This window comes from Geotrypetes seraphini, chromosome 13, assembly GCF_902459505.1.
Source record: "Geotrypetes seraphini chromosome 13, aGeoSer1.1, whole genome shotgun sequence".
NCBI classification, from domain to species: domain Eukaryota; kingdom Metazoa; phylum Chordata; class Amphibia; order Gymnophiona; family Dermophiidae; genus Geotrypetes; species Geotrypetes seraphini.
The window spans coordinates 6,490,596-6,506,812 of NC_047096.1; the positions used below are offsets into that span (position 1 = coordinate 6,490,596).

Sequence of the window (16,217 nt, forward strand, 5' to 3'; positions counted from 1 at the left end):
GCTCCCTGCTGCCTGCTCTAGTCGGGGAGGGAGGAAAACCGCGCATGTGTGGATGCCACACGATGACATCACATGCACGCACGTGACGACATTTGCGGCATGCGCAGATTTCCTCCCTGTCTGACACCATTTGAGGAGACTTTTCAAAACCCGGACAAAGTGTCGGGTTTTGAAAAGCTGTCTGGATCCTCGGAGGGCATGTCCGGGCATCCAGACAGCTTTTCAAAACCCGGCACTTTGTCAAAGGTTTTGAAAAGCAGATCGCGTCGAGAGGGGTATCTGTGCACGCGCGGATGTCCTCCCGACCGAGATGAACAGGCTGAGGTGACGAGGCTAGGGGCAGGGATGGGTGGAATGGAGCGTGCCTGGGGGCGGGTCCTGGTAAATCCGGACGTCTAGTAACCCTAACTATTCACAAATAAGGGAGGAGAATGAAAAAGCCTCAGGCATTACAGGAGCTATAGCCCCTGACAACAGCAGAAAGTGGACACCCCAATCCCAACCCTCTAAATTAAGCTCCCCTCCTAATGTCCCCAAAGAGCAGACTCACCACCATAAGACCAGCTTCCCAACTTATGGTAAACCCTCCATATGCCTAACTTCAAGGTTCTCCGGTGTCTAGTGGGGTTAGGCAAGAGCAGTTCCCAATTGTTCCTGTCCTTGGCACCAGCTTTCATAACAGTGCCTGTGAACCCCAGTGGAAGCTTCACAGTACTACCACTAGGGGTCATGTTTCCTAATAAGAGCAAAGAAGGCCTTATAAGGAAATATGAGTCCTAGTGGTAGTATCATGACACTACAGCTAGTGGCTGCTTGTGCCATTTTGAAACCTAGTGTCAGTAAGGGCAGAAGTGACTGGGACGAGTCAACAGAGAACTTTGAAGGTGGGCCCGTGGAGGTCTACCAGAGGTTGGGGTGGATCATGTGGGGGAGACTTCTGTTTGAGGGAAGGGCTTAATTTGGGGGGCTTCTAGAGGGGACCATAAGGAGAGGAGCTTAATGGGGGGGGGGGAGATTTGGGGACACACAACACAGCCCTAGAGCATCTTGCCAACATTGCAGCCTGGTGTTCCCAGGACCTTACAAGTAAACTGCTTTACGAGGTTTCTCAGACCTAGTGTTATTCCGATAGCATGAGAGTCAGTAATTTGCAGTCCTGAGATAACGCAGATTCATGACCCCTGTGATAAATCAATGAGTAGTAAAAGCCAGCCTTTTACCGTGCTGTAATAACTTCCCCCGTAAATGTTTATGTGTGCCATTTTGGAAATCAGCAGGTTATAACATTCTTAAACAAAATGCAAAAAGCCAGACAATGCAACTCAATTGAAAATACATAGCGAAAAGAGAAAGGGGTTATCATATCCCCCAACACTCAACAGCCTTTTCTGTTCAAGGACAAATGTTTATTGCATCATTTGTCCCAAACCATATCACAAAAATAAATTGTGCTCAGTTATCGCTGAGCCAAACACGGTCCTAATTCCAACGTTTCAGCATTTATAATGTCTTTGTCAGGGGAAAAGTGATTTCAAAGTCCATCGCCAAGTATTTACCCCCTCAACATAGCTACAAATTCAACTGTGGATATGAAGCTCTGCATCTTGCCACCTCATCCAGGCCAGTTGAACAGGTTGGTCCATCCCTGGTATTACCCTGTGCCTAATGGGATTTGTAGGAGAATGTAGTGTAGTGGTTAGAGCTACAGCCTCAGCACCCTGAGGTTGAGGGTTCAAATCCTGCACTGCTCCTTAAGATCCTGGGCAAGTCACTTAAGCCCCCCCCCCCCCATTGCCCCAGATACATTAGAGAGGCCATGAGCCTACCGGGACAGATAGGGAAAATGCTTGAATACCTGAATGTAAACTGCTTAGGCCAGGGATCTCAAAGTCCCTCCTTGAGGGCCGCAATCCAGTCAGGTTTTCAGGATTTCCCCAATGAACATGCATTGAAAGCAGTGCATGCAAACAGATCTCATGCATATTCATTGGGGAAATCCTGAAAACCCGACTGGATTGCAGCCCTCAAGGAGGGACTTCGAGACCCCTGGCTTAGACTATAAACGTTATATAAATACTAAAAAAAATAAATTTTCCCACTCTTTCTGGACCTCACCTCCCCCCCTCCCCCCACACTATGAAAAGCATGAGCTACAAATCCTAACAAAGCAAAGCACAAATGTGTCGGCCTCTTAGGTTGAGCTGGGGCGAGATCCAGATAAGATGTAGGCCTTCTAAATCTGATCTGAAAATCCTCTCCAGGAGTTTGCTTTTCGTTTCTTTATCAGGTCAAATGTTGGTGAGGTTTCTACCTCCAGCGAGCACGTTTTTTGGGGGAGGAAGGCAGGAAGAGGTGAAATGTTACCAAGGCTCATTTTCACCATCTTCATTTAGCAGAAATTGATGGGTTAAGCGGGCAAGAGGCTGCTTGGAGAGCAGGGCTCAGGCAGTCCGTGGATTTGGAAGATTTGTGAATCTCGGCGGTAACTCGAAGGCTCTGTTGTGTGTTCTCTGGAAGGTGAAGGATCTGTCGAATGCATTTTGAAATCTGTGCTTAATCCTCTCCCCAACTATCCCTATTACAATCTCTGTCCTGCGGCTTGGATATGACTCTTTATAATGTTGCTGGTTGACTGCTTTGGCGCATTGGAGCCTCATGTCTCAAACCATCCCCTTTCACAATATATCTGTTGACCCCAGCGATTGAAAGCTATACGATTTTAGGGATTGTAGCCTAAAGACTGCAACAGTTTTCTCTTTCTTGCTTCCCTTTTGTGTCAAGTTATTGTAAACCTTTTACTTAAATGGGAGTTCTGGTATTTTTTTTTTTAATTTTCATATCCCTGCGGCTGGGAAGCGTTCCCTCTGATGTCGTGACGTCAGAGGAACACTTCTGGGTCAGTCGCAAGAGGCACATAGGATCCGCTGCCCGCGGCTTTCAGCGAACGATGCAGGAAGATGGAGGAGGGCGCCAGCAAGACAGAAAACACCGCATCACAATAGAATAGGCATTACAATAGAAAACCTGGGAAACAAAATTACTTCATTGGTAATTTCCCTGCTGGCGGCATTTGCTGATAGTTAAAATAGCTCAGCTAATATTTCTTATGAAGTCATTTTGCATACGAAGCAACAGTTAGATAAATAGGACTTAGACGCTGGCATGGATTATGAAAGTTCAATGAGGAGCATGCGCGGTATATGCGTGGGCGCGCTATACCAAAATTTTCTTACATAAATTCCTTGTTCCTGCGCGCTATACCCGTGTGCGCATTATATGCGTGAAAATACGGTAGATTTGAACAATATATCAGCTATTTCGGAATAATCTATAATGGCTGCTCCATTAGAACCCACGAAAAAAGTGGCATGAAACAAAAATTAACTTTGTCAATTCAATTCCACTGATAGATCATAAATGGAAGAAGGCAAAACCTCAGACCGTATTTCTGCGCCTCATAACAGCCACATGTTATGGCTTCAATCGTTGGTCCGCCTCCATCCTTTTTATATGAATGCAATAATTCATTAAGTGCCAGAATTGATATTTAAAAAAAATTGTCAGTAGATTTTATAATTTTGTATAAATAAAGTTATTGTGATTGTCAAAGTTATGAGGTCATATAAAAAGTTCTGTGCAAAATGGCACTCAGAGGGTGGTGGGCACCTGGAATGCGCTTCCGGAGGTTGTGACAGGACAGAGTACATTACGGGGTTTCAAAGAAGGATTGGATAAATTCCTGAAGGATACGGGGATTGAGGGATACAGATAGAGGTAGAGATAGGATTATGAAAGGGTATAGATAGAAGGATAAAGGGGACTGAAGGGTTTTAGGCAAAGGATCACCTTACGGGTCATGGACCTGATGGGCCGCCGCAGGAGCGGACCGCTGGGCGCGATGGACCTCTGGTCTGACCCAGCGGAGGCAACTTCTTATGTTCTTATGTTCTTAATCAGAAATAGATAAAGATTTCAAAATTTATCATTGGAACTGACTTGAAACATAGAAACCACTTATCTTGGTGGCACAAAAACTGACTCTGACGGATCCGTTTCGTTAGTACTTCTTCAGAGAATCAGTTAGAAAAGCCATAGTGCCGACTGAGCCATGAAGATAGCTTTCCTGAAAAAGGTGAAATGGTCTGTATCAGACCTGAATAATAACGCTCCTCTATTAGAACAACCTTATTGGTCTCTTTCGTTTTCAAGCAGGATTTAAACGCTCTTCCGAAACTTTACTTTCGTCACTCTACGAAATTATTTTACGGGAAAAGAATCTGGATTTACCCTGATGCAACTACAAATACTCGGGAAGGAAGGAGACCATTTCTTACTATGCGTCAAGAAACGAGATCATAAGAGGCCGACGTTTTTGTTAGCATATCCCTGTAAATCAGGGGTGTCAAACTCAATCATATAAGGGGCTGAAATCTAAAACATAGGCTACGTTGTGGGCTGAATTTTTTATCAAGATACTTAGGGGATCTTTTTATTAAGGTACGCTAACCGATTTAGCACGTGCTAAATTCGCTCCTTAATAAAAGGACCCTTTAGTCTTAATAGAAGTCTAGGGTTACAACCTCTCCAACCCCACGCCGGCTCTGTGATGCAAACAAAATTAATAAAAAAGACTTTTCCACTCTCTTTTAGGTCCTAGTTCAGGCCTTTCTACAAAGCGGTGATGGGTCGGCATTGATTTAATTGTACACGACTGTGAATTAGGGAGAAGCTGCATTGCAAAAATGTCATAAAAGGACCAGTTTGATAGGATCAAGGTTATGTTAACCCTCAAGTCTGGAGAGGTGATGGCTAGGCTTGTTAAATCTGCTACACTGACACCCACACAGCAGCGAGCTTTTCTTCTTATTTGAATTTCTAATTTTTCAAATTGTCTAAATTGCCATGTCAGGATACTATTTTTTTAAAATAAAATCAGAAATATAACTAATCCAGCCCGTCCCACACATGCTCCTAATCTCTGCATCATATCTTGAGTACTACACAGTGGCATAGAAATATAGCTTAAGATAAAACAGTCCTCCCCTCTGTCCCTTATAACAGCCATCTTTGTGGGCAAAACTGTGTATAAACTCATGGAAACTGCAATGCCTCAGACAGAATTTGTCCCCGTCCCCGTGGTAAAACCACAGGAAATCATCCCCGTGTCATTCTTTAAGGAGAGAGGGAAGAATCAGTGTATGAATGGCCACAACCACTGATTCTCAAGCCCTGCATTGAAGAAGGACTGAGGTTGAGATAGACACTAAAGAATGACACCGGACGGTTTCTCATCCTTGGGGACAGGGACAGATTCTGTCACCGTGTCATTCTTTTTGCCATACTGGGGCAGAGCGAAGATCCATCAAGCCCAGTATCCTGTTCCAACAGTGGCCAACCCAGGTCCCAAGTACTTGGCAGAAACTCAAATAGCAGCAACATTCCAGAGCTGAGATTGTGATGTCATAATGCCTCATTCCAACAATGCCTAAGAGCCAACTTCAGCAGTGATGTCACAATGGCTTCATAAGAACATAAGATTTGTTTCATAGAGAATGATATGGGGATAGTTGTGCCTGCTCCAGAAGTTAACCATAGGAAACCATCCCCGAGTCATTCTTTAAGGAGAGAGGGAGGAATCAGAGAATGAATTGGCCAAGCCACTGACCCTCAAGCTGTGCAGAAGAACTGAGGTTGAGACAGACACTAAAGAATGACACCGGATGGTTTCTCATCCATGGGGACAGGGACAGATTCTGTCACCGTGTCATTCTTTTTGCCATACTGGGGCAGAGCGAAGATCCATATATAAGGCTTCCAGATCCATGGTTATCAGTAGATCAGATTGTTGCACTTGGATGGCCTCAATTCTGTTGAGAAAGTTGGTGGTGTCTAATACAAAGGACCGAGCCTGAGCAACCTTGGGTTTCAAGAAGTGGTCAACCATTTTGGATAAGTATCGTGTTTATTTGACATTTTTTGTATGGTGATTTTTGATTTTGTTGTGTGATTCGGGGGGTCTGGCTGGCAGGGTTTGTGTGGGGGTCGCTCAGGTTGTTTGTGTTGAGTTTGATTTACTCACTTTGATTGGTTGATTGGTTTGATTTAGTGGACTCTGTCCCTTTAAATTTCAGCACACCCAGGGTGCTCAATGATGGTGTGTGGGTGGAGGCTTACCGCCTTGACCCAGAAGTGAAGTGTCGGAGCTGTGCTCCTATCACTGAGGGTTCACACTGAGAGCGCCCTATAATATAATACATTATATTTATTCCATTTTGGTCTGTAAGCTGCGAGCCAATTTTGGCGTCCTGAGCGTCCCCCACATAAACCTTGATGTGACTAGGTTGCCTTTTTGTGTGTTTTTTCCATTTCTGTAATACCAGCAAGCATGAGCTATGCAGATGTTCAGCAAAAATCAATGAGCGATACTAAAGGACATAGACTTAGTAGATAAAGACAGGTTGTTCACCCTCTCCAAGGTAGGGAGAACGTGGATAAGGCCCGACTTTAGTGCAGAAAGAGGCGGTCGGAAGCTGGAATGGAACCCCCGTGAATTTTGGGGGAGTACTGTATAGTCATTATTCCACCACAGAATATAAGGAGAAGACATCTTGAGCCCTATCCACAATGACATCCCTTTAAGAATCCTAGTAAGGAAAAGGGAATGGACTTGATATAACACCTTTCTGTGGTTACAATCAAAGTGGTTTATATACTACTAGTGTTATAGCCCGTTACATTAACGGGTGCTAGAATATATGTGTGTCTGTCTGTCTTTATTTCTTTCTCTCTCTCTCTCCTTAGCCGCTTTCTGTCTTTCTGTCTTTCTTTCTTTCTGTCTTTTTTTTTCCTCGGTTGTCCACCACCACCCCTTGCCTGCTCCCCCAGTCCATTCTCCCTTCCTTTTACCTCCCCTGTGTCCACCACCACCCCTTCACTGCTCCCCTTATCCAGATGCAGTAGAAGAAAGGATGTTTATGGGTGAGGTTATAGTTTCGAAAGTGGTCACTGAGGGAGAAGTTGAGAAACAAATGAATTGGATGGGAGGAGGGAGATAGTTTTGGTGTCTGTCAGACCAGTGGAAGCAAAGAGCAATTGAGTGAATGTCACAGCAGTCGAGGATGGGAAACAGTTTGGAAGTGTGTGTGCCACATGGAGCCAGGGCAGTAGAAAATCTGGGTCATTAGCCTCCCTTCCTTTTTCTGCCCCTCCTGTCCTTACCTCCTTTCGCTGAGGGGCCGCAGCCTGCAGGTGCCGACAGCCGCCGCACGTGCCTGAAGCCGACAGCAGCCTCGCCACGAAGCCCTCCTCCCGGCAGCCGCCGCCAATGCCACTCCGTGAAGCCTTCCTCCCGGCAGCTGACGCTCCGCACCACCTTTCATGCTTAGCCCCCATGCGCACTCTGCCAACCACAGCCCGACAGATCAGGGATCAGGGAACACGGGGTAAGAGTGCGCATGCGCGCTTAGTATTTTATTATATAGGATATGCAGGTGCTTATTTTGTTCTTGGGGGCAATGGAGGGTGAAGTAATTTGCCCAGAGTCACAGGGAGCTGCAGTGGAAACTGAACCCCATTCCGCAGGTCCCGACAAATGTGCCCCGTCAATCGCACCCTGTCAAATGTACGCACCGACAGGTGCGCGTAGGACAATGGTGCCCACAGAGCAGCGAAACTAGACCGCCACCTCTCCAATCTACTGACTATGACGCCCAAGTACAAAACATTCCGGAAAGAACTTAAAACTTTTCTATCAAGAAATTTGTCAAGTGATCTAACTAAACCTGATTGACCCTCCCCAGATCCCGACGCATACTACATCTATTAACCATGTAATCTCCCTGGGAATGCCCAGGCCAACTCCTGTTGTAAACCGCCTAGAACTGAAAGGTATTGGCGGGATAGAAGACACCAATGGAATGTAATCAATCGCGCGCCATAGAGCGGATACTATTTTGTCTTTTTCACAAAAGATATATGGGTTGATTGAAAGCACAGACATGCTGGTGGGTGCTCAGGATATAATCAGAAACGCTCTCTTTCTACAGTCTGCAAACTCTCTCACGCTTCTCTGATTGCGCTGAAAGCTCGCAAGGCTTAACGAAAATTAAGTCGCATTCTCTTTTATTTTCGTACAGTCTGAGTTACCTCTATTTACGTCTTAGCACAAAGCCTAATAAGAGATGTCTTTAATAAGCCATTTGGCAAGCTTGTGGCTTTTTGCAGTAGGAGATCTAATTATTGCAATGAAATCCATTTGTCTATGCTCAAGCATCACAGAACAAGGTTTGGGTTTAGATATGTAAGGAAAATCAATGCAAAAAGCATTTGCACTAAAAACTGGCCAGATAGGAGAAGGCAAGATGTCACCGGACAGGACCAGCATTCTTAGATGCTCTCTTCACCTCTGCAAAAGCAGACTGCAGTTGGGCAGACTGGATGGGCTATTTGGCTTTTATCTGCCGTCATGTTTCTCTGTTTCTGTGGACAATGTAGAATAATTTACATCTGCTGTAAAGCTAGTCTGTGATCACACTTAGATGTGTGCACACTCTCTGCTGCTCAGGCAAGCATTTTATTTTCTTTATAGAATAAGCTTAAAATTGGAGCCGTAGCCAACACCTATAGGAGGTGTCTGTTGTTGAATAGACCTCTTAAAGATAAGAGAGATCAGATAGGATTACCAGATTTTCTGGAACTAAAATCTGGACCGTGGCTCCGCCCCCAGGCCAGCCCAGTTCTGCCTGGCCATGCCCAGTTCTGGCTGAGCCCCGCCCCCAGCCTGCCCCTACCCACTCAATCTGTTCCTCTTGTCGGAAAGGCGTCTGTGCATGCGCCGGTGTGATGCGATAACATCACACGCATGTATGTGACATCACCGCATTGCATCCATGCATGCGCAGATGTCGTCCCGCCGTCGCTCCTAGCTGGAAGCTTTTCAAAACCCAGACAAAATGCCGTGTTTTGAAAAGCCATCCTGACGCCCGGACAGGTCCTCAGAAATCCGGACGTCTGTTAACCTAAGAAGAGACAGTTTCCACAAAGGAGCAGAGGCAATTAGAGGTGGGTTAAAACATGAGACGTTTAATTATCCAACATGCCATGTTTTAGTGAGTCATAAACCTGGGTCATGGGTCATAAACCCGTTTATGAAGTAATCACAAATCATACACCATCCAGGTTGTAGCAGTCACATAAGAAGCATCACACTCTGGTTCAACTTGAATGTACATAAGAACATATGCATTGCCATAAAGACAGACCGAAGGTCCATCAAGCCCAACATGGCCAAAATAGGTCACAAATATCTGGCAGAAACCCAGATAGTAGCAACATTCCAGAGCTCAGATTGTGATGTCATAAAGCCTCATTCCACCAATGCCTATGAGCCAACTTCATCAGTGATGTCACAATGGCTCAATTATCCTATACTTTGCTCGCATAAGAACATAAGAATTGCTGTACTGGGACAGACCAAAGGTCCATCAAGCCCAGTATCCTGTTTCCGACAGTGGACAACCCAGGTCACAAGCACCTGGCAAGATCCCAAAAGAGTAAAACAGATTTTACCTCGTTTGAAAAATATGCAGCATCTACCTCTAGCTACTTCTGCTTTCTGCAGCAACTGTTTGATCATTTATGACCTCTGCTCCAAAACTCCAGGACAAGAGATGCTTACCTTCTGTGCTCTCCGCTTGTCCGCTCTCTGGTTCTGGTGGTAAATACGGCTGAAGTTGGAGACAATGACAGGAACAGGCAGAGCGATCACCAGGACTCCACTCAGAGAACAGATAGAGCCAAAGATTTTCCCAGCGATGGTCTTCGGCACCATGTCACCATAGCTGACGGAGAAGCAAAAATAAAGTTCAGCAATTTATAAGATTTTAAAGCATTTTTTTTTTTTTTTTTTTTGCAACTTTCTGCAATGGTCCATGCAGGAAAACCAGCTGAAATCTACCAAATTTAAATATCTCTGTGTAATTGTTGATTCGCACTTTACATTTACAGACTAGTTTCAAATATTGTAAAAGAAAGGTTTTTATGCATTGAGATCTCTGCAAGCAGTAAGATCTTTTTAAAACTTTTTATATAATAATAACTTTCATACCTTGATTCATACATTTTTCATGTCAAAACTTGACTACACTTGGCCGGCTCTGACCCCCCTCCCACCTGCATTCCTAGACCTTACCTGGTGGTCTAGCGGTGACGTGGGGCAGAAGTGATCTTCCTATGCTCCTGCCCTGTGCAAAGCCGTCATCAATATGGCTGCCTTGAGTTCCTGTTATAGTCTGGAGACTACAACGGGAACTCAGGGAAGCCATTTTGGTGATGGCTCTGCACGGGGCAGGAGCATAGGAAGATCACTTTATGGTTCATGTGAGGTCATTGTGAGGTCATAGGTTATAGAAACATGATGGCAGATAAAGGCCCAATGGCCCATCCAGAGCATCCACTATCTCCTCCTCTCCCTAACAGATCCCATGTACTTGTCCCACTCTTTCTTGAATTCAGACACAGTCTCTGTCTCCACCACCTCTTTGGGGAGATTGTTCCATGCATCTACCACCCTTTCTGTAAAAAAGTATTTCCTTAGATTACTCCGGAGCCTATCACCTCATAACTTCATCTCAAGCCCTCTCACTCCAGAGCTTCCTTTCAAATGATAGAAACTTGACTCATGTGCATTTACAAACATGGGAGATAAAGACAAACTCTTCTAAGACAGAGGGGGAGACTTCACAGGAGACAGGAGAGAAATTGTAAGGAAAAACAATGCACCAGTGGAATGTCTCTGGGGAGCTTCCTTTTGAAACGGAGAGTAGGGCTTGGAGTATCCTTGATCATTTCCACAATTGCTTCCTTAACTTAAAAGTGAAAGCTTTTTTGGGAAGCATCATGCCACCACACAGAGTGTGTGTGGTGCAGTGGCTAGAGCTATAGCCTACAGCGCATGGAAAACGGGAGCACGCAGGTGGGAGTGCACATGCGCGCTTAGGGCTTTATTATATTAGATTACATTGCTGTGTGATATGGAAACCTTATAGTTACATGCAATATATAAATTTTTTAATAAATAAATAGGAGGGGCGTGCTCTTCCTTCATGCTATTATACTATTACTTCTACTACTATGAATTATTTCTATAGCGCTACCAGACGTACGCATTGCTGTACAGAGTTACAAAGAAGACAGTCCCTGCTCCAAAGAGCTTACAATCTAAACAGCCAAGACAAACAGGATGTCATGGATACAGTTAAGGGGAACAGTTATAGGACAATGAAGCCATTGTGACATCACTGATGAAGTTGGCTCTTATTGGTGGAATGAGGCATTATGATGTCACAATCTCAGCTTGGCTTATGAGAGGCTGAAACTCTTCACACTACTACTAGGAATTATTTCTATAGTGCTACCAAACGCACACAGAACTCTACAGAGTCACAAAGAGTAAGAAAACAATCCCTGCTTTAAAGAGCTTACAATCTAAACAGGCAAGACAGACAAACAGGATGTCATGGATACAGTTAAGGGGAACGGTTAATCAGCGGGCTGGGTTGGAGGAATATCGGAGTCAAAAGTCATAGATACCTTTAAAAGGAAACGTTTTTATGTTGGATTTAAATTTGTCTGTGGAGATTTTTTCCCCCAGAGGTTCTGTGGCAGCAAATTCCATAAAATTGGCACGGAGCCGCAGTGGCCAGTGCTAAAAACCACACTACAGTTTTGTAAAAGGAGGTATTGGTCAGTCAAGAGCTCTTGTGCCTTGTAGGAAGTTTTGAAAATATTTTTTTTCCCAGCTGCTCTAAACACAGCAAGACTGCAAATGAATCATGGCTCAATATGACCACGGAGGACTGATTCTTTTGCTGCCCTTAATAGGCCGTTATCGGCTGCTTGGCAAAAGTTCTGTGCTGAAGAGCAGAGGGATCCATTTGACTTAAGATTTGGCTCATGCACTGCTCCAGGGTTTAGCTCACTGCGCAAATGACCTGTTGTACACTGAAAGGCACAACACGGAAGACTGAATTTTCTCTGCTAAAAATATCCTTTCAGTTGGATAGAATAGACCAGTATTTCTCAACTCGGTCCTGCAGTACCCCTTGCCAGTCAGGTTTTCAGGATATCCACAATGAATATGCATGAAAGAAATTTGCACATAATAGAGGCAGTGTAGGCAAATCAAGTTCATATGGGGTATAGTATTAGTTAGGCCTATTTTTAATAGTAGCTCTCAAGCAACCAGAAACTACATTTATCCGGCATCTACCATTCCCCATGGGTGTCGTTTAACTGAGAGTCTACTGTACCTCTTTGGGTAGAACTGATCCCCAGTTGACTTGGCCTGCTGGCGCAGCAACTGAAAATGGTACCCAAAGGCTAAAAGCAACATCGGTTTTTGCTGTGCAAAATGACACCAGTATAATTTTTAAATGAAACAAGCTTGAAACATTGAAATTCTATTCTATTAAAATCTTTTATATACTGCTCCAGAGCTAATTAAAGCCATCCTAGCAGTGTACAATTTCATTTTCTTGCTCTTTCAGTATACCTTAAGCACTGGATTTCCAGTAAGGGAAGCAGGGGTAGGAGTGATGACAACTTGCTCCTCTGTCCATGGTCTCAGCCATTTTCAAAATGGCAGCTGTGACCTTTCACCCTAGTTTCATGGTGGCCAAGATTATGAATAGGAATGAGTGGGCATCACTCCTTCTCCATTTTCTCTCACTACACCACCAGTGCTTAAGGTAGGCCTGTTGGTGTGTGAGGGAGGCCCCACTTAGAGTATTGTGTTCAATTTTGGAGGCTGTATCTGGCAAAGGACATAAGAATATGTGAAATGGTCCAGAGAAAGGCGACATAAATGGTAGGAGGTTTGCATCAAAAGATGTAGGAGGAGAGACTGGAAGCCCTGAATATGTATACCCTAGAGGAAAGGAGGGACAGGGGAGATATGATTCAGAGGTTCAAATACTTGAAAGGTATTAACGTAGACCAAAATCTTTTCCATAGAAAGAAAATGGTAAAACCAGAGGACATAATTTGAGGTTGAGTTGTGGTAGATTCAAGAGCAATGTTAGGAAATTGAAAGCTTTTTTGGGAAGCATCATGCCACCATACAGAGTGTGTGTGGTGCAGTGGCTAGAGCTATAGCCTACAGCGCACGGAAAACGGGAGCACGCAGGTGGGAGTGCACATGCGCGCTTAGGGCTTTATTATATTAGATTACATTGTTGTGTGATATGGAAACCTTATAGTTACATGCAATATATAAATTTTTTAATAAATAAATAGGAGGGGCGTGCTCTTCCTTCATGCTATTATACTATTACTTCTACTACTATGAATTATTTCTATAGCGCTACCAGACGTACCAGACGGAGAGGGTGGTTGATGCGTGAAATGCGCTCCTGAGGGAGGTGGTAGAGAAGAAAATGGTGACAGAGTTCAAACAAGCATGGGATGAACACAGAGGATCTTTAATCGGAAAATAATGGGTATACATTGAAAGAACTAAGGCCAGTACTGGGCAGACTTGCACTGTCTGTGTCCCGTATTTGGCCATTCAGTTGAGGATGGGCTGGGATGGTTTAGATGGGCTGGAGTTTTGACGGAGACTCCAGTAGATGGAACCTATGCACAGTACCAGGCAGAGCTCTGGGTTTCTGGCCAAGAAGTATCTAAGAAAAAGGACAATTTAAATTAAATCATTAAATTATAGAGAGTGTATGTTTGGGCAGACTGGATGGACCGTTTGGGTCTTTATTTGCTGTCATTTACTATGTTACTAAGCAGGGGGTTTCACTATGGGGAAGGTAGGGGTACAGGAAGAAGGCCAGATATGGGGGGTGGTAGGGGAAGAGGCCTGGCATGGGACATGAAAAACAACACAGCATGAAAATTTTCTGGGTGCCCATCTCTATTTCACAGATGACCGAAACTATTCAAATCTGTTAAATCGCATGCAGACTTCTTGAAATTGCAGGAGGACTTTGGGAGGTTTGAAGACTGGGCAACCAAATGGCAGCTGAAACTGAATTTGATAAGTGCAATGCGATGCATATTGGAAGAATAACTCAAATATATAGTTACAAAATGGTTGGTGCCACATTGGAGTCAACATTGGCAATACATTAACATCTCCTGTTCATTGTATGGCAGTGGCCAAAAAACCCCCCTGGAATTATTAGGAAGAGAGGAGAATAAAATCTAGGAATGCCTCTGTATCGCTTCATAGTGAGGCCGCATCATGAGTAATGTGTGTAATTTCAGTTATTGCATCTCAAAAAAAGATGCCGTGGAACTGGAAATGGTACAAAGAGACCAAAATGATTAAGGGACGGAACGACTCTCATATGAAGAAAGGTTAAAGAGGTCAGGGCTCTTCAGCTTGGAGAAGAGACGGCTGAGGGGAGATATGATAGAGGTCTATAAAATCCTTAATGGAGCAGAACAGATAAATGTGAATCGATTGTTTACTGTTTTGGAAGTACAAAGACTGAGGAAGACTCCATGACGTTACGCTGTAGCACATTTAAAACAGATAAGAGAAAATATTTTCTCAGCCAATGCATAGTTAAGAACTGGAATTCATTGCCAGAGCAAGCTGTAAAAGCACTTCATGTGGCTGGGTTCTGACAGTGGTTCTCAACCTGTTTTTCAGAAAGGACACGCCTGATTGACAATGCTCACATGTGAAACATTGCATACGTGACCTTCATGAACTCTGGCTTAGGGCAGACACAGTACGGCAGTTTTTATGAATTAAATGTAAAAATGCTCTGCAGCTATAATCCCCCTCCCCCAACAAAAGCTGCAGATCAGGACTAGGACATTTATTCATAGAAGTCGGGTTACAAAAAATATTCTGATTCTTCTGTCATCTGAGTGAAAGCAACATAAATCTCTCACTACCAGGCACATTGTGAAATAATACAAAACATGAAAAAAAAACCCCTAATTCAACATAACTGTAGTAAATCTGTCATACAACAGGAACACTAATTTCTATCATTCAAACAGCAAAAACCTTACCTATGAAAAGGCAATACTATAAATATTATACAGGCCCTAGAACACCAATACACCTACCACTGGTAAAATTGAATAAGTGGGATTGTTATGGATTTCTACACAGAAACGACATGCAAACAGAACACTAAAGAATGACACGGGGAAAAAAAAATCTGTCCCCATCACTGCCCCGTCCCCAGCCCATCGTCCCCTTCACTGCCCCACCACCGCCCTATCACCGCCATTCCTTTCATCGCCCGGTCACCATCACTGCCATCCCATTCACCGCCCTGTCCCCGCAGCATCCATACAAGCCTCAGTACTGCAATATTTAGCTTATTCCTTCCTTATAAATCAAAGTTCTGGCTGCTGAACTGGAGAAAGAGATGTTCAGCTGGCAGGGCTTTGTTCATAAATTTTTATCAACACAACTAATATACTACTTTATCCTAAAGCAAAAAAAAGAAAGAAAAAGAAATATAATTTTTTTTCTACCTTTGTTGTCTGGTTTCTGCTTTCCTCATCTTCTCATTCAATTCTTTCCATCCAGTGTCTCTCTTCTCTCTGCGTCTTCCATTTTCTCTGTTACTGTGCCTCTCCTTTTCTCCCCTCCTCCAAATTGGTCTGGCACCCATCTTCTTCCCTCCACTCCCCCCATAGTCTGGCATCTCTGTCTTCTTCCCTGCCAGCATCTTCTCCCCACTCTCTCTTCCCTATTTCTCTTCAGCGTTTTCTCCCAATCTCTCTTCCCCATTTCCCTTCAGTGTCTTCTCCCTACTCTCTCTTCCCCATTTCCCTTCAGCGTCTTCTCCCCACTCTTTCTTCCCCATTTCCCTTCAGCGTCTTCTCCCTACTCTCTCTTCCCCATTTCCTTTCAGCGTCTTCTCCCCACTCTCTCTTCCCCATTTCCCTCCAGCATCTTCTCCCCACTCTCTGTTCCCCATTTCTCTTCAGCGTCTTCTCCCAATCTCTCTTTCCCATTTCCCTTCAGCATCTTCTCCCCACTGTCTTCCCCATGTCCTTTCAGCATTCTTCTCCCCACTCTGTCTTCGTAAAAGGAGCCCTGCGTATTTGTTTCAATCATGGCATACCTAGCATATTTGACACCTCCTCCTCTATATAAAAAAATGATTTTTAGTACTAATCCACGAGTCACACAATACGGGTGCACCTAGGATAAGGCAGTATCTTAAACATTGCAGGGG

At 44.2% G+C, this 16,217-nt stretch overlaps 1 protein-coding gene across 4 annotated transcripts in view; it reads right to left on the reverse strand.

Moving 5' to 3' along the window:
• KCND3 (potassium voltage-gated channel subfamily D member 3) overlaps positions 1-16,217 on the reverse strand; it is a 243,247-nt gene that overhangs the window by 43,626 nt on the left and 183,404 nt on the right. For all 4 annotated transcript variants that reach the window (XM_033919250.1, XM_033919251.1, XM_033919249.1 and 1 more), the window contains one exon: positions 9,677-9,839. In XM_033919250.1, coding sequence (XP_033775141.1) covers positions 9,677-9,839 — 163 coding nt within the window. The remainder of the gene's footprint in view (positions 1-9,676; positions 9,840-16,217) is intronic.